Raw genomic sequence first — 20,216 nt, forward strand, 5'->3', positions numbered from 1 at the left:
TTAGGATCACCAGTTCCATGCTTCATAACCTGATAGTCGTTAGTAAAATTAAAGGTTATACTGAGTGTATCTTTTATAAGTGAGGAACTTTAAACTTATACATGATTATATAAAGGAATAACTATGTGCCTACATTTCTAATTCTTTTCTAAATCAGTATTTATATGGGAACAGACTGAGGCTTCAGACCCTTGCCGCGGCACTTGCAGGGTTTTGCCCCCACGCCTGCTGTGCTGTGTGTTTGGAGGACAGAGCCCTGACAACAGGTGTGACCTCTGCTGCCTGTCTGAGGGGCCGTCAGACTTCCACCTCTGTGCACACTTCACACCTGCAGAAGACACTGAAGATGTTTATACCACTTTGTGTTTTTAGATGGAGTCTCACCCTGCCACCAGGCTGGAGTGCAGTGGCGGGACCTCAGCTCACGGTAACCTCTGCCTCCCAGGTTCAAGCGATTCTCCTGCCTCAGCCTCCCAAGAAGCTGAGACAACAGGTGCGCACCCCCACGCTCAGCTAATTTTTGTATAGTGGAGACAGGGTTTCACCATGTTGGCCAGAATGGTCTCGATCTCTTGACCGCATGATCTGCCCACCTCGGCCTCCCAAAGTGCCAGGATTACAGGCGTGAGCCACCGCGCCTGGCCACCACTCTTGTCATTCAACTTGCTGCTAGAAGTTTGGGCAAAAGCAAGTATCCAAAATGGTCCCTCCCAGCAACGATCCTGCTTCATCCTCCTAACAATCCTAAGATTTAGCTAAGACAGGTTACAAAGGAGGACTCTGGAAAGGGGGACTTAAGGAGAATGCCTGATTTGCATGAGCACTCTGGGTGCAAAGCCTGGACCCCCAGACTTCCTGTTCCACCCTGGGTTCACTCCCCATGCTCTCGGGTGGCACTGCCTCCCTCTTGGGCCCTCCTCACCGCTTGAGAACCACTGAGGCATCTCCCAAAGGCACACAGGCGCTGTCCTCAGAAAGCGTGGCTGTGGTCAGTGCTGCTCAGCAGTCCTCCAGGGTGTCGCCTGGCATGTTAGATGTATGACTTCATTTTTAAACACATGTTGGAGGAGAGCCAAGGATCTCTCTATCACACTGCTCTCCCTTGTTTGTACCCTCACATACTTCCTTCAGCGGGAGAGGAAGGGGTGGCTGTGTTCCCTCAAGCTGAGAGCTGAACGCGGCCAGGCTCCCCGCGAGACACTCATCTTTAATGCACGTGGCAGAGAATGTTTCAGGCCCACTCATCTGTCCATTATGTTCTATTTTTAAATTTTGGCTTTATTAAGGGGATGGAATGTTTAGAAAGCTCCTTTGCAGGTCTACCCTTCGTCTTTTTTTAGTTTTCCACATAAGGAGACTGTGCAAAAACATTTCCCAAGACCAACGAAAGCAGCAAGTTCGCTTCTGAGGCCCAGACCTCCACGGGCCTGATCTTTCCTGCCTCAGCCTGCGCTAAGGATGGTGTGATAAAGAGGCTGAACGTGGCTGGAGGAGAAAACACGGGATGTACGTATTCTCAAATGCGTTGTGACAATTACCTGGCTCTAAAAACTATTTTCCATCTAAAATGTTCAGAAGAATTAGTCCTCACCAAACAGCAAAGCTCCAAATTACACAGAAGAAAATGGATAGAGCAGAAAGGAAGAAGAGATACGTCCACAGTTAGAGTGAGAGACTTCGAGACTCCCTCACAGCAACAGACACAGACAGACATAAAATCAGCAAGGACCTGGAAGATGTGAACTGATGAAGCAATAGCACTTCATCGATATTTATAGGACATTCCACCGACAGTAACAGAATACATATTTTTCTAAGCATCCATGGAAATCCACAAGGATAGAGCATATATATCTCAGGCTCCTGGTGAAGACAGTGATTGGCAAGTGGCCACAGCACATGTGAAGGGAACCACAGATCTCAGCAACTCCTGTGACCCTCTGGCTGCTGCTCACACCCTCCAGCCATGGCTCACTTCCTGCGGCCAAGGCTGACTCCCTCGGACCACCACACACACCCTCCAGACACTGTCCGCTCCCTCCGAACACTGCTCACACCCTCCAGCCACCGCCAACTCCTTCTGGCGACTGGTCACACCCTCTAGTAACCACCCACTCACCCTGACCACTGGCCACACTCTCTGGCCACTGCTCAAACCCTCTGTCCAGGTCCCACATCCTCTGATCACCGCTCATTCCCCCAGCCACTGCTCACTCCCTCTGGCCACAGCCCACACCACTTCAGCCACCGCTCACTCCCTCCGTCCAGGTCTCACACCATCCAGCCACCTCTCATACCATCTAGTCACCGCTCACACTCTCTAGTCACTGTACACTCCCTCAAGCCACCACTCACACCCTCCATCCAGGTCTCACAACCTTCAGCCACCACTCACTCCCTCAAGCCACTGCTCACTCCCTCCATCCAGGTCTCACTCCCTCCGGCCACCACTCACTCCCTCCGGCCACCACTCACTCCCTCCAGCCACCGCTCACTCCCTCCTTCCGGGTCTCACAGCCTCCAGCCACCGCTCACTCTCTCTGGCCACCGCTCACTCCCTCCGGCCACCGCTCACTCCCTCCTTCCAGGTCTCACTCCCTCCGGCCACCGCTCACTCCCTCCGGCCACTGCTCACTCCCTCCTTCCAGGTCTCACAGCCTCCAGCCACCGCTCACTCTCTCTGGCCACCGCTCACTCCCTCCGGCCACCGCTCACTCCCTCCTTCCAGGTCTCACTCCCTCCGGCCACCGCTCACTCCCTCCTTCCAGGTCTCACAGCCTCCAGCCACCACTCACTCCCTCTGGCCACTGCTCACTCCCACTACTATGCCTGGTCTTGTTCTGCTTTTGAGTTTTGTGTATGACATGAGCTGATGCTAACCTGCTGAGCACCCATTCCAGCAGAAGAATGCCATGTCCACAATGCGCACAGGACAGATGACAGTAATGGAGCCCCTGGAATTCAGCGTAAGATTTCCATCCACATGACCAGTCAGCATCCACTCAGACACACCAGACAATGAGGGAAGAAAACAGGTGTTCTTTGGAATCAGGGACAATAATACATCAAGCACCAAATGCTACAAAGAAATCATGAAAATAAGCCTTAAATGAGTCACTCCTAGATTAAGTTCCCCGCGTGCGAAGATGAGTCTTGGAAGTAGAAAGGGTGGGTTTGGTTCTGGTCCTAGGGATCAAAACGCGCAGGCGGCTGCACCTACAGTGACCGAGCTGCCGCGGTTCTACCCGGTGCGTCTTTACTGAGTGGCTGTTGGAGGCTTTGCACGTGAAGTCACCTAACTGCTTATCTCGTCAGGAATTTTGCAAGAGCCCTAGAGAGAAAACCAAACGGACGGGTGGGAAAGGCCACACGTGCGAGCCGCTGCTGCTTTTGTTCTTACTGAAGATCAGAAAGGAGCTCGAGGCTAGGCGCGGTGGCTCACACCTGTAATCCCGGCACTGTGGGAGGTGAGGCAGGCAGATCATTTGAGGTCAGGAGTTCGAGACTGGCCTGGCCAACATGGTGAAACCCCTGTCTCTACTAAAAATACAAAAATTAGCTGGGCACGGTGGTGCATGCCTGTGGTCGCATCTACTTGGGAAGCTGAGACAGGAGAATCGCTTGATCGCAGAGGCGGAGGCAGCAGTGAGCAGAGATTGCCCCACTGCACTCCAGCCTGGGCGACAGATCAAGACCCCATCTCAGAAAAAGAAAAAGGAAGGAGCTGGAAGGTTGTGCTAGAATCAGACGGAGGGTGCCTGTTTCGGGCCGGCCATGGTGCCGGAATGCAGAGTTCCGAGGGCGTTTGCTCATGTGCAAGGTTCCACACGGGAGTCCAGGGGAAGCCCAGGCTGTCTTCATCACCGCAGGAACTCAGGTGGCTACTTGGGTCCCTCTTCAGGTTTTTAGGTCCCTCTAAAAATGAAAACAAAGGTGTTATTGTTTTTAGCACTTCCAGCCATCTGTCCAACATTGTGACCGAGCAGGCACCTGCATTTTGCTCTACAGGGATGGTGGGGCTGTTCTCCATAGTGAAGACAAGGTTGGCCCCCTCCTGGGGCTGCCATTCTGAGTGGATCCTGGGCAGGGATGAAAACGTCTGACCGGCAATACACCAGCTACACATCTCCGCCTGCGACAGCCCATCAACTTCCACAGGAACCTTCCAAACCTTGGCGTTGTGTTCCTAAGTTCTGGTTTGAGTCAGAACAATTTTGTTTTAAGCCCCAACTAGATAGAGGAAAGTGCTGGATGAAAATGAAGATGAGGCTGGGCACAGTGGCTCACGCCTGCAATCCCAGCACTTTGGGAGGCTGAGGCAGGCGGATCACGAGGTCAAGAGATTAAGACCATCCTGGCCAACATGGTGAAACTCCGTCTCTACTAAAAATACAACAGTTAGCTAGGTGTGGTGGTGGATACCTGTAGCTCCAGCTACTCAGAAGACAGGCTGGAGGATCGCCTGAACCCGGGAGGTGGAGGTTGCAGTTAGCTGAGATAGTGCCATTGCACTCCAGCCTGGCAAAAGAGCAAGACTCTGTCTCAAAAAGAAGGAAGGAAGGAAGGAAGGAAGGAAGGAAGGAAGGAAGGAAGGAAGGAAGGAAGGAAGGAAGGAAGGAAGGAAGGGTGGGAGGGAGGGAGGGAGGAAGGAAGGGAGGGAGGAAGGAAGGGAGGAAGGCAGGCAGGCACTGGCGTGTGGAGGCAGCAGATGACTAAGGTATTCTGCAGGGAACAGGGGCTCCAGGCACGGCAGGAGCCAGCCAGCGTCACGGTCAAACTCCTGCACCCCAGCTTTGCCACAACAGGGGAATCTACCTCCAACCCCCTCCCAGGGTTTCTCAGTGTGCCCTGAAGCCCCCGTGTGACAAAATCATCAGGATTTTCACCCCAGACCTCCCAATCAGACTCCCGAGAAACATCCGGCAATCTTCACAGTTAGCAAAGGGGCCTCGGCACCTCTAAGTCTGAGATCTGTTGATTCTGCAGTGCAGTCACGCTGGGGCCACATGGGGGTCTGATGTGACTCTCGCTCTGCCCTTGTTAGTGGGGGGCCTCATGCAGGTCGCCTCCTCTATAGTGCAGGGAGGGTCCCGGGCTCTGCCGCCCAGGGCGGGGCTGACGGGGGAGAGCTGAGGCAGCCCTGCCTTGGCACCGTTGTGAGCCGGCTCCCCAGGCTGATTTGGAACCTTTGTCTCCAGCTCATCCCGGACAGCTGAAGACATGGGAGTGGCCTTTGCTGCCTTCAGTGTCTTAAGGGGGACTTTTAGGGTCACCAGCTCGGTGGTCAGTCCCATGAGCGCCTCTATGCACTGCAGACCCAGCGCAGAGGACTGGCTTCTCCTTTCCTGCCTTCTGTGCTCTGCGCCCACACGGACCATGTGCATCCCAGGCTCCCACGGCACCCTGAACAGTGAGGAGTTCTCCATTCAGCTGTCCATCCTGGTCCTTTCTACATGTGGGCGGGCTGAGCTGAGCTTTCTACTGAAGGGCACTGTGGGCCACTCAGTGCCCAGTACGGGGCCAAGCTGCCTCTCCCAGCAAGGGGAGCAGAGCAGGCACTTTCCACCCAGCCAAGCACCACAGCTCAAGGGTTGGTGGTCAGCTCAGGGCTGCAGCGCAGCAGTGCTGGAGGTGAAACCAGGCCACGTCTCAGTCCCAGGCCTCACCGTGTGCTGTGGGCACTAGTTTGTAGTTTCTCATTTAAAGCACAAAATCAGTGAGAGCAAAATGGGGATCAGTGGCTGAGGCACAGTCAGCATTTGATGTCCTCTCTTGCTCAACTGCTTCAAATTAAAGGCACTTTTTAAAAGGTCTTTGAGCCTTCGAGACGGAAAGCCGACTGGTGGGTGCCAGAGGCTGGGGAGAAGCATGGAGCAGGGAGTGACCGCCTGCTTCGAGGGGCCCACGTGTCTTGGGAGATGAGGATGCCGGGAACCGGCAGAGGTGGCGGCCACACAGGCCTGGGAGTGCGCTGAGTGCTACAGGGCTGTTCACTTCGAAACAGTGAATTGTGGGTTATATAAATTTCACCTCAATTAGGGGAAAAAACCGTACTCACTTCGACGTCATTGATAGTTCTCGGAAACTACAACTTTAAGCAAAATGACATATAATGAAACCAATGTTTTTCCCCATCGACTTTATAACAAAATTGCGTTGCCAGCAAGGACGCTGCTGGTGGGCCCGCGCTGCTTCTCCCAAAGCCTCAGTTTTCAGGGTCCCATCAGCCGCATTCCGTGAGGGTCTCCTGTGTTTCAAACCATCCCAAGGACTGGGTGAGACTTCATCTAGACGAAGCTAGCAAATGTTTGCCCAGCAGCCACATGAGGAAGGCGCTGTGCCCACCCGCCAGCAGGCAGCTGCCGGGGTCCCAGTGAGGCCCTGAGCCTCCTTCTTCCTCTTCCACCGTCTCAGGGTTCCCCTCCCTGCCGGGGCCAAGCCAGCCTTGCTGCCAGGTGCCCCCTGCAGGCCCCTCCTACTTCCTTCCACTCCTCCCCCTCAAGACCCGCCCACCCCATCACCACCGCCAGTGCAGAGCTCCCCAAGCCCCTCCTGACAGGGAACGCTGCCTCTCATCCCTGGCTCCCAGTGAGGTTCCAGCTTCTCAGTGGGCAGTCAGGGTCCTCTCCCTCACTGTCTCATCCCCCCGCCCCCCAGCCCCCTCCCACTCTCTCCCTGCTCCCGGCACACAGGGACACACCCCACCCACCCCCATCCCAGCAGGGCTCCTCCTTGCCGCCTCCTCCTTTCTGCGTGGTGAGGCTCCTTCTTCCTCCCGGCCCCAGCTCCTCTGTGTGCCAGGCTGCACCTGCCAGAGCTGCCCAGGACTAGCTGTGATCTCTGTTTTCAACCCATGAGTCTGACACCCTGGAGCCACCAAATCACTGCTTCAGAATCGACGACCACTCGGACACTCCCTCGTTTAGGACCAGGCTGCATTTAACAGACCCTAGAGGTCAAATGCCAAGAACGAGCTGAGCTGTGGAGGATGTTGCACCCACCTCCATCTGCTCATGGATCCAGTCGAGGAAGGAGGTGATGCGGGTGTAGACCCCAGGCTTGTTCATCTCGGCGCAGCCAATGCCAAAGCTGGTCGCTCCCACCAACTTCCACAGCCTCCTCTCTTGACACACGAGGGGCCCCCCACTGTCCCCCTGAGTAACAGAAAAGAAGCAAAGGTCAGGGGACAGGCACTGCCCTGCAGGCTGCTTGCTGTAAGGGTGGGACCCTCATGATGTTACAATGGATAACCCAGGTTACAGAAGGGAACACATGCCCTTCCAGACATGGCATCCCCCAGAAAGGGGTCCCTCGGCCCCTTCGGGGTGCTGCCTCCAGCTGTGTGTCCCTTCCAGAATGCAGACCCTGACCCTGTGAAGGCCAAGGGCAGCTGGAGAGGGAGGGTCCACCTGGCCAGGGCCTTCAGGTGACCTGTGACCCAACTGGTAGAACTGAAGTCCCACCCACTGTGGCTTTTGGAGGCCATATTCACTGGTTCCCTGCCATCTTCCTCCTCTGCGGTCCCCCACAAAGTCAGAATTGGAGGGGAATGGCGTGAGACCCCGCCCACCACCCAGCACCCACGCAGAGCCAGATCACTAGGTAAACACAGGCCTGGTGGCCAGGAAAAGGAGTGATATCTTGAGCAAATTTCTTCTCCGCACCCTGTAAATTTACTTTTTGCTAGGTCACAGGGAAACCCTAGCCACAGCCTGTCCCAAGGGCTGGGTCACCCAGCCATGGCCTCACCCACCGCCGTGGCCCCGTACCTGGCAGCTATCCACACCGCCCTTCAGGTAGCCCGCACAGAGCATGGACGGGGAGATGATGCCACCATACACGTCCCTGCGGTTGCAGATCTTGTTGGAAATCAAAGGGACAGCCGCATGGTTCAGGACAGGGGAGGCGTCGCCTGCTTCAGAGCAAGTGAGGGAACGTGTGTGAGAAGGAAGCCTGGCTCATGTGTGCTGGGACCAGGGGATGAGGGAACGAGGACAAGGGGGGCGCCGCCTGATGAGGGGCCCTGCAGGTGGGCCGGGAGACCCCCGCTGTCTCTAAGCACGCCACGCCCAGAGCTTGCCACCTATGCACAACTACAAGGGCCACTCTGCTTCAAGGCAGGGCCACTGACTCTTCTTAAGTGTCCAAAGTGGAGGAGGATGGGGGCGACAGTGGCCAAGGCACCTCCCCAGGGCACCATCCCCATCAGCCATCAGAATACCCCAGGTTATGGGAGGGAAACTGAGGCTCAAGAAGGTCGCACATTCAACGTCTTTGTGAACTCCGGGATGCTCAGCAGACAAAATGACCCCCAAAGACATCCTCACCCCAGTCCCCAGAACCTGTGACTGTGTCACCTTACAGGGCAAATGGGACATTGCAAGTGCAGTGAGGGACAGGCCTTGAGTGGGGAGAGGATCTTGAGTAAGGGAGTGGACCTGAGGAAGTCACAGGGGTCCTCAGAGGAGCCAGAGGAGGAGCTGTGACCACAGAGCAGGGACCAGAGTCAGAGAGAGATTGGAAGATGGGGCGCTGCTGACCTGGAAGGCCAAGGACGGCACAAGCCAAGCACTGCGGGTGGAGCACAGATGCTGGGAAAGGCAGGGGACAGGCTCCCCAAGGCCTCCGGGAGGAGCCAGCCCGGCCCACACTTGACGCTGGCGCCCTGAGACTGAGTTTGGACCTGTGACCTTCCGAACTATGAGGTGATACCTTTTTGTCATTTTAAGTCACAAATTTGGAGTCATTTGTTGCAACAGCCACAGGAAACTTAATACACCTCCAGTGGGCCAGGTATACCCCCAACACTGAAGTGCACCCCAACACCAAAGGGCACCCTGACACCAAAGGGAGGGACCCCTCCAACTTAGCTACTTTGTGACCCAGGCATCTTGACATTTTTCTAGACTCAATATGGCGGACCTCCATTCCTCGCAGAGGTCTCAGCAGGTGGTGTGAGGGCCTGCTCTCCTCAGCACTGGGACCTCACCTGTGCTGTGAGTGTGAGTCCACAGGGGCCCCGCTCTCCACCTGTGTCCTCGCAGCGGAGTCCGCCTGCATGGCTGAGGGGAGAACCTGTTCATTCCTGCTCGCCCCACAGAGATTCCATGGAGACAACAAAACGTCTCAATGACGGGCCCTGAGGGGCTGCTCTAGGGGCACACGGTATCACCAGACACTCAGCTTTGTGCCCAGAATGCAGCGACACAGCTCAACGCATTGTGGGAGAAGATTCCAACACAGGCTGGGCTGTAGTGTCAGGAGAGGGGCTGGTTGGGCCTTTTGTGTTGGACAGAGCAGACTGACAGCGAGAAACGAATCTGCAGAGGGATGGAGAATCTCCCGGGAGGATGAAGCTGTTGCTCAGCCCCCTCTTCAGAGCCCAGCGTGACTCGCATGACTCTGGCGGGCTGGGTGGTCCTGAATGAGAGGTCCCGGATAAGGAGGGAAGGGAGCATAGCCTGGTCTCCCAGCTCCCACTGCACACGACGGGTACTGGTCCTGATGAAGCCGGAAGGGCCCCGCCAGCCACACTGGGACAGAGCTGGGCCACATGGGTGGGTTGGAAACTAGAGAGCTATGAGTGCCCTCAACCAGGTAGGCAGCACTGCCAGCGGGCAGGGGGTATGCAGGCCCCGCAGACCCGAAGCATCCGGGTCAGCCCCGGTGCCTTCAGCGGGGGTGGGCTCAAGTAATCAGGGTTGAGAGGAAAATCCTGAACTTTCTGTTGGGCTGAACTGTGGCTTCTCCAAAATATGCCTTCCTGGCACTATGGAGCCCAAATTTATTTGGAGTAGGGTCTTTGCAGATGTAATTGAGGAAAGGATCTCAAGATGAGATCTCCCTGAGTTTAGGGCAGACCCTAAATCCAATGACTGGCATCCTTATAAGACACGGGAGAGGGAAATCTGAGATACAGAGACACAGGGGCAAAGCCACAGAGGAGGGAAACTGGGACTGGAGATCCATCTACAAGCCCCAGGACGCCAGGGCAGCTTCAGCCACCAGAACCCAAAGGAAAGGCATCGGGACCTCTAGGAAAGCCGCCCTGCAGACACCTCGATTGGCTGTGGCAATAAATCTCCATGGATTTTGTATTTTAAAGGCAAAGTCTCGCTCTGTCACCAGGATGGAGTATGGTGGCATGGTCACAGCTCACTGCAGCTTAGAATTCCTGGACTCAAGCAATCCTCCCACCCCAGCCTCCTGAGTAGCTGGGACCACCATGCCAGGCTAATGTTTGTTTGTTTGTTTTGAGATGGAGTCTCACTCCGTCACCAAGGCTGAAGTAGAGTGTCATGATCTCAGCTCACTGCAACCTGTGCCTCCTGGGTTCAAGTGATTCTCCAGCCTCAGTCTCCTGAATAGCTGGGATTGCAGGTGTGCGCCACTGTGCCTGGTTAAATTTTGTATTTTTAGTGGAGACAGGGTTTCACCATGTTGGCCAGGCTGGTCTTGAACTCCTGACCTCAAGTGATCCACTTGCCTCAGTCTCCCAAAATGCTAGGATTATAGGCATGAGCCACCGCGCCCAATCCAGGCTAATTTCTTTATTTTTTGTAGAGCCAGGGTCTTCCCATGTTGCCCAGGCTAGCCTCAAACTCCTGGGCTCAAGCAACCCTCCTGCCTTGGTGTCCCAAAGTGCTGGGATCGCAGGTGCATGCCATCATGCATGGTTAATTTTTGCATTTTGCATTTTTTTTGGAGACAGCGTCTCTCTATGTTGCCCAGGCTGGTCTCAAACTGACGGCCTGAAGGAATCCCATGAACTCGGCCTCCCAAAGTGCTGGGACAACAGGTACAAGTCACCACACCTGGCCAATTTCCATAATTTTAAGCCACCGAGACTGTGATACTTTGTTACAGCAGCCACAGGAAATGAATCCTCTTCCTACTAACAAAGAAAGCGATCGATGGAAAACCTTAGACCCGTGACCAGCTCTGTGCCCACACTTAGGAAAGGGAGGCCCAGGCTTCCTCCACACCCCGCTGCCCTTGTTGTTACAGCAATCCCATCTGCTGCTGCTTCCACTTGCTCCGTGTGGGAGGAAAGACCACATCTTCCAACGTCCCACAAGGCAGCGGGTCTTCACAAACACAAATCTTTGAGTTCTGAATGAAGCCTGAGAGGGTTGCGTAGGTGGGCTCTGCATGTTCCCAGTGAAGGCCAGGGGTCCGGGCAGGGGAAGAGAAACACCTGCTGTGTTTAAGAAGATCTAGCTCTCTCCTGAGAGGGTCTGCGGTGTCACATTGTCCCCATAGCAATGGAACTGTGCCTCCTGACCCACAGCTCCTTGGCTGACTGTGTCCTGAGCAGCTGACACACACTCCCTGGCTAGGGTATCTGGGAAGCCCCTGGGAACATCACACTGGGATGTTGGAGGAGACCCCTCTGCAGCCCACTGGGTCCTGGGCTCCGGGGCTCAGAATCTTGGCTACAGCCCACTGACCTCCATCCTCTGTGGCCCCCCATCCTGACGTCCAGCACACTTTTCCGTCGGGGAAGTTCTCTTCAGAGTTGGGCAGGCACACAGGCTGAATCATCTCTGTTTAAAAGGAAACAATAGTTCTTAATGCCATTGAGGCAGGAGTCTGAGAAAGCAATTCATCTCGTCAGTGCTTATGCCTCTGCGGAGCACAGAATGTCTCCCAAGGGAGGGTCAAGCCCTTGGTTACTAGAAAGCGATCAGCTCACAGCAAAAGCCCCTCACCCCATCCACCACACCCAGAGCACTTAAAACTGTGAACCAGCCCTTCCCGTGGCAGCGGGCGGGGGTCTAGATCAGGGTCAGCACATTTCTTCTGGAAAGGGCTGAATACTTAACGCTTTAGCCTTCGGGAGCCGTGCGGTCTCTACAGCGGCCACTGGAGCATGAACACAGCCCCAGGTACCCGCATAGGCATAGCTGTGCCCAGTGAAATGTCTATTTGCCAAAACCTGACCCTCAGGCCACGCGGGCCCACTCCTGGTCTAGATCACAGTGTGCACATTGCTTATAGAACATGGCTCCACGAATATTCCTACGGTCCCCGAGATGTCTGGAGGTGGCAGGTTTGCTGGTGTGTAGGGCTGGGTCCCGCGGGCCTCCCCCAAAGCCAGAGTGCCCTGCACGGATCCCAGGCTTTCGTGCGAATACACCCTGAGGTTCCCTCAGCTTTCCTGTGCAGAATGGTAATAAAGAGGCAGAGAAGGAACACAAGAACTCACTGTCGTTCCTCTCACAGCACAAGTGCTGGCACCTCATTTCCTGTAACCAAATATCATTAATAATAGTGGGCAAACTGGCATCGCCACAGCCTTTCTCCTGCTTCCCTGGAAATGTTTGTTTCCAGGAATTACGTGTCCATGTGATGGATGCAGTATTGACTCTGCCAGGTAGAGCCTGCAGCTGGTCTCGGGCCAGGACTCTGCTCCAGTGAGGGGAAATTCTATTTATTATGCTCCCCCTGCTTTCTTGGGAAGGAAAAGGGCTTTGATTTATTTAGGAATAAGCTCCTAGCTCTTTGTTTGCATCTACCGATGTCTGAAAGTTTTATCAGGTGTGGCTCTTCCGGCATTTTTGCCATGTCCAGAGGACAGGGCCTGACTTTTTCAAGAAACGGGGTCTTTAGGAGCTGCTGATTGGGAGAGAACTTCCCTGTACTTCCCGGGAGCTGAGGGTGCCCAGCATCTTTCCATCTGTAGAGAGATAAGAGGAAACCACCACACCAGCTGGCTAGCCTGGGAGGTGCTGTCACTCAGCTGAGAGGGCTCCTGTACCTGGAGAAACCAGGCAGGTGGGTGGTACTGGCTGAGGCGACCCCTCCACAGTGGGCACCTGGACAGGGAAGTGCTCTTTGTCATGACAGCTGGGTGACTCTCTTCCGCCACCTAGAGGTCCCAGGTGGTCTGGCCTTGAGAAGCTCTTCCTGCCTCCAGGTGGCTCCAACAGGGCGAAGGTGTTACCAGACAAACCGCACAGCCCACGAAGGCTCTAGAATTACGTTATCGTTGGAACTACAGCCCATCAATCTGCCTGGCATCATCAGTGCGTTCGTTCTGTATTCCAAGATCTACGAACCACACTGAAACAGGGTAACGCTGAAAATGCTGGTAGAGTCAACAGGTCTGCAAACGGGAGAGCCGGGATGCAACGGAAAATTACTTCTCATGCCAAGAACTAGGAACATTGCGACTTGAATGAGAAAAGGTATCAACTGATGCCAACACCAACGTGAATCGGGAGTTGGAATGATTAGTTTCCGACAAGGACTGTACAGCAGCTGTCAGAACGCGTACACTAGCGATTGCAAATGCTCCTGAAACAGCCCCACACAGAGACCCAGACGTACCGTTGAACGTCAGTGGCCCAGCCAGCTTCATGAGGGCGATGTCATGACCCAGTCTCTTTGGCTTGTACTTGCTATGGTAGACAATCTTCTCCACCAAGTGGGACGGGGCTGGACTGTCCAGCAGGACAACTAGACCCACTTGGATGGTCCATGACTTGGGGAGGTACAGGCTGAAATGAGAAGAGCATGAGGTGAAGCGAGGGAAGAACCCACCCACTGAACTCATCGACCTCAGGTGTCCTGAAAACCTAGGAAGACGGTGACAGAGGTTATCAGGCGAGAGGTGGTCCTGTCGCCCTGCTTCTTTGTGCTGCACTGCCATGCCCTGCAGAAACACGCACCCACAGCCCCTGTGCTTCCCAGACAAGCCTCGCTCTCAGCACCTCTGAGGGCTTCTTGGCATTTGAGAGCTGAGCTCAACTTGGCACACTGCAAGGAGTCTATCGGGCCCATTCTTCACCAAACAGCAACAAAATAGGGGGTAAAAATAACGTGAGAAGCATTGTGTTTGGAAGGCTTTTCTGTAGCTTTCTTGCACTCTAAGCTCCTGAGATTTTAAGAAAAAGAGACCCAGAACCTGGCCCCCAACATATACCCTCTAGCCCTCCTTGCCACCATCTCACCCTATCTCTGCCATAGCGTGGTCCTCTGGAATTAGCTATGGGAAGGTCTAGGTCCTTTTATTTTTGTAGTTTTCCTCCAGCACAAGAGCTTCCTCCCTCCTCTGTCTGCCCTTTCTGTAGGAGCTACAATCCTTAAAACAAGCTCAGGGTCACCAGTCACTAACAGCGATGGGGCCACCGTGAGGCTGGAGGCATCTCTCCAGCTGGACGTTACTTGGAGGTTGGACTCTCTGCCTTCCCTCTGGAGCCCCTGCTCTCCACCCAAAGCAGCCCACCTCACCCGACATGATCCAGGCATGAATAGGGGTCTGGGAAGACGGTCAGCACTCACTCATAAACACAGTGTGCAGCGGTGACAATCCACAGGGGCGTGATGACAGAGCCCCCGCACAGGTGGTAGCCCTGGAACTGAAGGCTGGCCTGCCAGGGCCACTGTGAGATCGAGGACACGTTTCCGCCCACGATGCGTGCACTGTAGCCCCTTCTACGACCACAGGCTAGGAGGAGAACAGGGCTTGTGAGTCCACCCTGCAGACATCTCTGGGGGACATGATGTCACCACCATGCACCTGTTCCTGTCTCCCCACCCTCACTGCCCCACTCCCAAAGCTCACAGCAGTTCTAAGACAAGTGCTATAAGAGGGGGCTCAGTGGGGGAGGTGGTCAGGCTCCTGGGGAGACCTGAGGATGGTGGGTGCTGTGGGGGATGCGGTGGGAGAAGCACCTGCCTTGCTTGGTCAGTGCCCGGTGTTGGCAGCGCCACCCCCCTCCTGTCCCCCCAGTGATGACAATACCCTGGGATGTCAGGAGCAGGCAGGAACCTTCTGCAGCCCCCTCTCACTGCCATGGGTGCGTGCACCTTCCTGGCTGCTCCAGACCACACCCCTGCTGTGTGAACACTCCCCTCTGCCAGGAACGAGGGGCACTGCCCCGAGCCTGGAGTGGGCGCTTTGCACGTGTAAGGAGGAAGCGGTACTGAGTCAGGGACCCAAGGCTCTATAGAGTGATGGGACATTGTGGACCTTGGTCCTCTCTGCAGCTAATGAGTCCCTCCAGCTGCCTCCGCCACCTAACGGGTGAGGCTGGCAGGTGAGGACTCTCCCCTCCTCCGGCAGGTAGGGGTACACAGTGTTCCCGCCTGGCACCTGGGAGGAGGGGACACAGAGCAGCATGGGGAGAGAGGACTCTGAGGGCAGGGAGATGGGACTCAGCATGTGCTTGCTTCCCCTGGAGCCCTGTCTTTCTAGAACTCTTACCTGTGCACTGCAAGGTAACCACGTGGCCAGAGGCACAGCCCTCCCTAAAGTGGAGAAAAGTAGGCTCCATGAACAATGCCCAGGTCTGTGAAAGGAGCACTTTCAAAAACTCAGTCTTAGGGTAACAGAAAAATTAATTCTATTTCCCACCTTTTGAATATAGATTACAATTTTAGTCTATGTTTAAAAGGATGAGATCACAAGATTCATTCTAAAACACTTGACTAACAGTGAAACCTTGTGTACGCAGTGGCGGTTCTGTATTTCTAAGCTTTAGATAGCGAATGATAACGGAGATATAGTCTCTCACGCTGTCATTGCATGGTGATTCAGCCCCATGTTCTCCACCTCCTGGCCCCCGGGGACACAAGAGTGCCCAAAGGACAGCGTGGCAGGCCCTCCAGGACTCCCTATAGCCTGGGTTCACACAGCTGGCAGAGGACTCCTTCCCCAGAGCAGCCGTGTGACTGTCCCAGAACTGACAGTCCTACCCCCACCCCCACACACAGGTGGAGACCAGGGTGTGTGCTTTTCTCATAGTGAAGGGAAAGCGATCCCCAAATCTCTGTGATGTTCTCTGCCTTTTGAGCCCCAGCTCGTCATGCAAGAGAAAGCTAGTGTCACCAGCCTGAGGATTCAGCACCCAAGACATGAGCTGTCCCTCCCACCGCATGTGGGTCCCGGCTGCTCATTCACCCCCGACGGACAGACCTACAAGCTTGTTCCTGGAGCAGGAAGCACATCCTGGAGTTTGGGCCAACATGTCAGGAAGACACTATGGAACTGGACTCAGAACGCTTGGCTGTATCTGCTACGTACCCTCTAACTGGGGCAAGGCAGGTGGTCCCTGTAAATTTCAGGCACCTGATTGTTTTTTAAGGACACCTGGTTTTACCTTCCCCATGAGCTGTTGGGGAAAACGTGTAAAATAAATAATGAATGCTGAAGTACTTCATAAACAAAGAAGGATACATTTCTATCTTAATTTCTGTTTTTTTCTTTTGCCCTTCCTCTTTTCCTTCCTTCCCTCCTCTTTTCCTCCCCCCTTTCTTCCTTCCTTCCTCTTTTCCTCTCCCCCTCCCTTTCTTCCTCCCCTCCTCTTTTCCTCCCCCTCCCTTTCTTCCTTCCTTCTTCTTTTCCTCCCCCCCTTTCTTCCTCCCCTCCTCTTTTCCTCCCCCTCCCTTTCTTCCTTCATTCTTCTTTTCCTCCCCCCCTTTCTTCCTTCCCTCCTCCTTTCCTCCCCCTCCCTGTCTTCCTTCCCTCCTCCTTTCCTCCCCCTCCCTTTCTTCCTTCCCTCCTCTTTTTCTCCCCCTCCCTCCCTTCCTTCCTTCCTCTTTTCCTCCCCCTCCCTTTCGTCCTTCCCTCCTCTTTTCCTTCTCCCTCCCTTTCTTCCTTCCCTCCTCTTTTCCTCCCCCCCTTTCTTCCTTCCCTCCTCTTTTCCTCCTGCCCCCGCTTCTTGCTTGCCTGCTTTCATTCCCCAGACACACTTAGAGTACCTGTTACGTGACAAGCCAACCCTACCCTGGTCACACGCACAGCACTGTTACCCTTCTGCTCTATTTCCTTCCCTTTCTTTGTTGGGCCATATGTGCCCAGTTGGGACCCGGTTCTCACACCCCCAGCCTGGTGTATCCACCAGTCTAACCAAGGTGGGCAGCTCCCACCGGCCATCTGAGATAACACACTTATGCCTCTTAAGTCCTTGTGGAGCTGAGCACAGCGTCACAAATCCAGCAGGTGTCTCGATGCCCATGGACAACAGCATCGCCGGACCACCTACCTCACATACACCGAGTGGTGTAACGCAGTCACCTTGTCATCTGGCAAGAGGTGATTGATGGACACAAACTCCTCCCGGAACTGCTCCTCCAGTGAGCTCACTCTGAGGTTCTCTGAGCTTACAGAGCTACGAGCACATCAGAAACAGATCCGACGTGTCAAATTTACCGTTGGAAGCACCCTATCCGTGTGTGAGTCACAATACTACAGGGATTGTACATGGGGGTGTCATCTTGTCCCCCCAAACCCATCAAAGGCTTCCTTTTTACAGGAGAATGAAGCTCACTCACGCTGGCAAGGCATTCATTCCAGGCCTGCTGTGTCTGGGGTGACCCCTGCTTCTGGCCTGCACCCAGCGGCCCCATCCACCCACCCTGGGGAGCAGCCGCGGATGAATGACCAGGTGGGATGAATGAATGACCACCTCCTGATGTCCTTGAATGGGTCACACCCTTTACACATTCAGCTGAAATGCCCTTTGCTCGGCTTGAAGCAAGTCCCGAGTGGGGCTGAGCACAGAACTAAGCCCAGTATTGTCGGGGGGCACCAAAGCAGGGACACCAAGTCCCCAGGAACAATGAGTTGGAGGAACGGAGAGACGCGCCTCATCTGCCCAGGACCAGCGTTGTCCCCACTGGGAAGAGACAAACACTTTCAAGGAAGTGATTCCGTGAGCATCAGAGCCCAGCTCCGTTTAAAGTGCCGGGGCCGGGCCTTCCGGAGAACAGAGGTGCAAATGTGAGTCCAGCTCCTGTTCAAAGTGCCAGGGCCGGGCCTTCCGGAGAACAGAGGTGCAAATGTGAGTCCAGCTCCTGTTCAAAGTGCCGGGCCGGGCCTTCCGGAGAACAGAGGTGCAAGTGGTGCAACTTTTATTTAATCAGATGTTTAGAGAGTCACAAGATGGAAAATTGTGAATAAACAGCCATGTTCCCCTTCCTTTGTGAAAACACCGGGCAGAAGTCTTGCTTTCGTGGTGAGCACGCCAGCTTACCCACGGACTCATCAGCTTACTGTAAACGCTGTGGGGACGTGTATTGAAATACAAAGTTCAGTGGACTTGGAGTTTTGAGGAAAAGGTAATCGAGGCAGCAGGCAGCCCTTCCAAGGATTGCTCAATGCACTGATACTGCGGGCACTGGCATGAAAGGGCAGATTGTTGCTGGGATGGCCTGGTCCCGGTGCCGGTGGCAGGGCTTGTGCCAGGCAACAAGACCCCAGTGCCACAATTGGAGCCCCATATTCAAGTCTCAAAGTGCTAACAATAGCAACCGCAGCCCCACGCTCCCCCAGCTGCTGTTGCGCACCAAGTTCTGCCACCCTCACGGGGTCATCAGAACTTACCACGCCCCTCAAGGCAGGTGCTATTACCATCCCTGCTTTCTAAGGAAGGAAACTGAGGCAGGAGCTGTGTGTGGAACTTGCCTGAGTCTACACTGGGATGTGAACCCAAGCAATCTGGCTTGACAGTCCATCCATCCGTCCGTCCATCCTTCCTTCCCTCCTTCCTTCCTTCCTTCCTTCTTTCCTTCCTTCCCTCCTTCCTTCCTTTTCTTCTTTCTTTCTGAATCACAGATATCTGACACAGGATTAGTAGAGCAGAGAATATTAAAGAATGATTTTCAAAAAGAATTTTAAAAAATAAACAGAACAAAATGCAGAAAGAAATCTTAGAAACTGAAGCAACGGCTAGGGAACGAAAGCACAGCCTGCAGAGAAGAGAGCAGGCAAAGCCACGTGAGAGACAGGGGAGACGGCATTCCCTGGGTGTCCTCGCAGAGGGAGCACATCAAGTGTAAGAAGGAATATTTCACCAAACGGACCAAAGGGGAAGACAGACAGGAAGCCTGCACCACCATGAGGTGACCTCTAACTGATCCCTGGGTCAGCTGGGGCCCCCGACTTGGGTCTGCTGGTTGGGAAAGGAGAGGGATTGAGCTGAGTTTTTCTGCATGACAGAGCAGAGAGGCCTTGGGGTTTGCTCAGAGAGAGGGGTGGTCCTCCAGGACAGAGAAGGAATGCAGAGAGAAGAGAAAAGGAGGCCCCCACACCCCCACCCAATGAGTCAGAGGAAGAGGCTCAGCAGGGAAGAGAAATACCCAATGGGAAAGCTCTAAGGTATGTGCAGAGTGTGTGTGTGTGTGTGTGTGTGTACCTCTTCTCAGCTGTGTGCAGTGTGTGTGTGTAGTGTGTGTGTACCTCTTCTCAGCTGTGTGCAGTGTGTGTGTGTGCAGTGTGTGTGTACCTCGTCAGCTGTGTGCAGTGTGTGTGTACCTCTTCTCAGCTGTCTGCAGTGTGTGTGCAGTGTTGTGTGTGTACCTCTTCTCAGCTGTGTGTGTGTGCAGTGTGCGTGTACAGTGTGTGTACCTCTTAGCTGTGTGCAGTGTGTGTGTGTGCATAGTGTGTGTACCTCTTGTCAGCTGTGTGCAGTGTGTGTGCAGTGTGTTTGTTCCTCTTGTCAGCTGTGTGCAGTGTGTGTGTGTGTACCTCTTCTCAGCTGTCTGCAGTGTGTGTGTGCACGTGTGTGCAGTGTGTAGTGTGTGTGTGTGTACCTCTTCTCAGCTGTGTGTGTGTGCAGTGTGTGTGTGCAGTGTGTATGTGCAATGTGTGTGCAGTGTGTGTGCAGTGTGTGTGTGCAGTGTGTGTGTGAAGTGTGTATGTGCAATGTGTGTGCAGTGTGTGTGTGCAGTGTGTGTGTGCAGTGTGTGTGTGAAGTGTGTATGTGCAATGTGTGTGCAGTGTGTGTGTGCAGTGTGTGTGTGCAGTGTGTGTGTGAAGTGTGTGTGTGAAGTGTGTGTGCAGTGTGTGTGCAGTGTGTGTGTACCTCTTCCTCCTTGTCTCTGAGGAGCAATACTTAATTCCTAAAGGCATTAGTGTGGATGATTTTTGCTGTCATCATTGAACTTGAATGGCAGCTCATTTCTGAATCTCAGTTGGTGTGGAGGGAGAAGGAGGCAGACCCCAGGGCTAGAGACGGGAGGGTAATTTGGCTTCACAGGCTTTGGAGAAAGAGAGCCGAGAATATGATGCACAGAATTTGGAGGACTCAGGCAACGTGGCTTTAATACCCCGCCTCGAGTGCAAAGTAGAATGCAGCCTGCCTGCTCTGAACATCGGCAACTGCAAGCACAGGAGAGTAAGGCAGATGCTGGGGAAGCTGACAGTACGGCAGCCGCAGGAAGTCGGAAGAGAAGGAGGCCCAGGCCTGGGCCGAAACAGTGTCACCGCA

General features: G+C 54.4%; 1 protein-coding gene across 2 annotated transcripts in view; it reads right to left on the reverse strand.

Annotated features, from left to right (window-relative positions):
- Positions 1–3,024: 3,024 nt before the first annotated feature.
- The window catches only part of TMPRSS3 (transmembrane serine protease 3), a 29,920-nt gene continuing 12,728 nt past the window's right edge, over positions 3,025–20,216 (reverse strand). Inside the window, exons 6-13 of one of the 2 annotated variants that reach the window (XM_002761447.5) lie at positions 16,992–17,117; positions 15,212–15,255; positions 14,287–14,452; positions 13,333–13,502; positions 11,451–11,546; positions 7,770–7,912; positions 7,002–7,154; positions 3,025–3,915 (exon numbers count right to left, since the gene is read on the reverse strand). In XM_002761447.5, the coding sequence (XP_002761493.1) occupies positions 3,898–3,915; positions 7,002–7,154; positions 7,770–7,912; positions 11,451–11,546; positions 13,333–13,502; positions 14,287–14,452; positions 15,212–15,255; positions 16,992–17,117 (916 nt within the window). In that variant the 3' untranslated portion in view covers positions 3,025–3,897. Of the gene's footprint in view, positions 3,916–7,001; positions 7,155–7,769; positions 7,916–11,450; positions 11,547–13,332; positions 13,503–14,286; positions 14,453–15,211; positions 15,256–16,991; positions 17,118–20,216 lie in introns of both variants that reach the window. The other variant, XM_008986736.4, reaches the window with a different exon arrangement.

Source organism: Callithrix jacchus, chromosome 21, assembly GCF_049354715.1.
Source record: "Callithrix jacchus isolate 240 chromosome 21, calJac240_pri, whole genome shotgun sequence".
NCBI classification, from domain to species: Eukaryota; Metazoa; Chordata; class Mammalia; order Primates; family Cebidae; genus Callithrix; species Callithrix jacchus.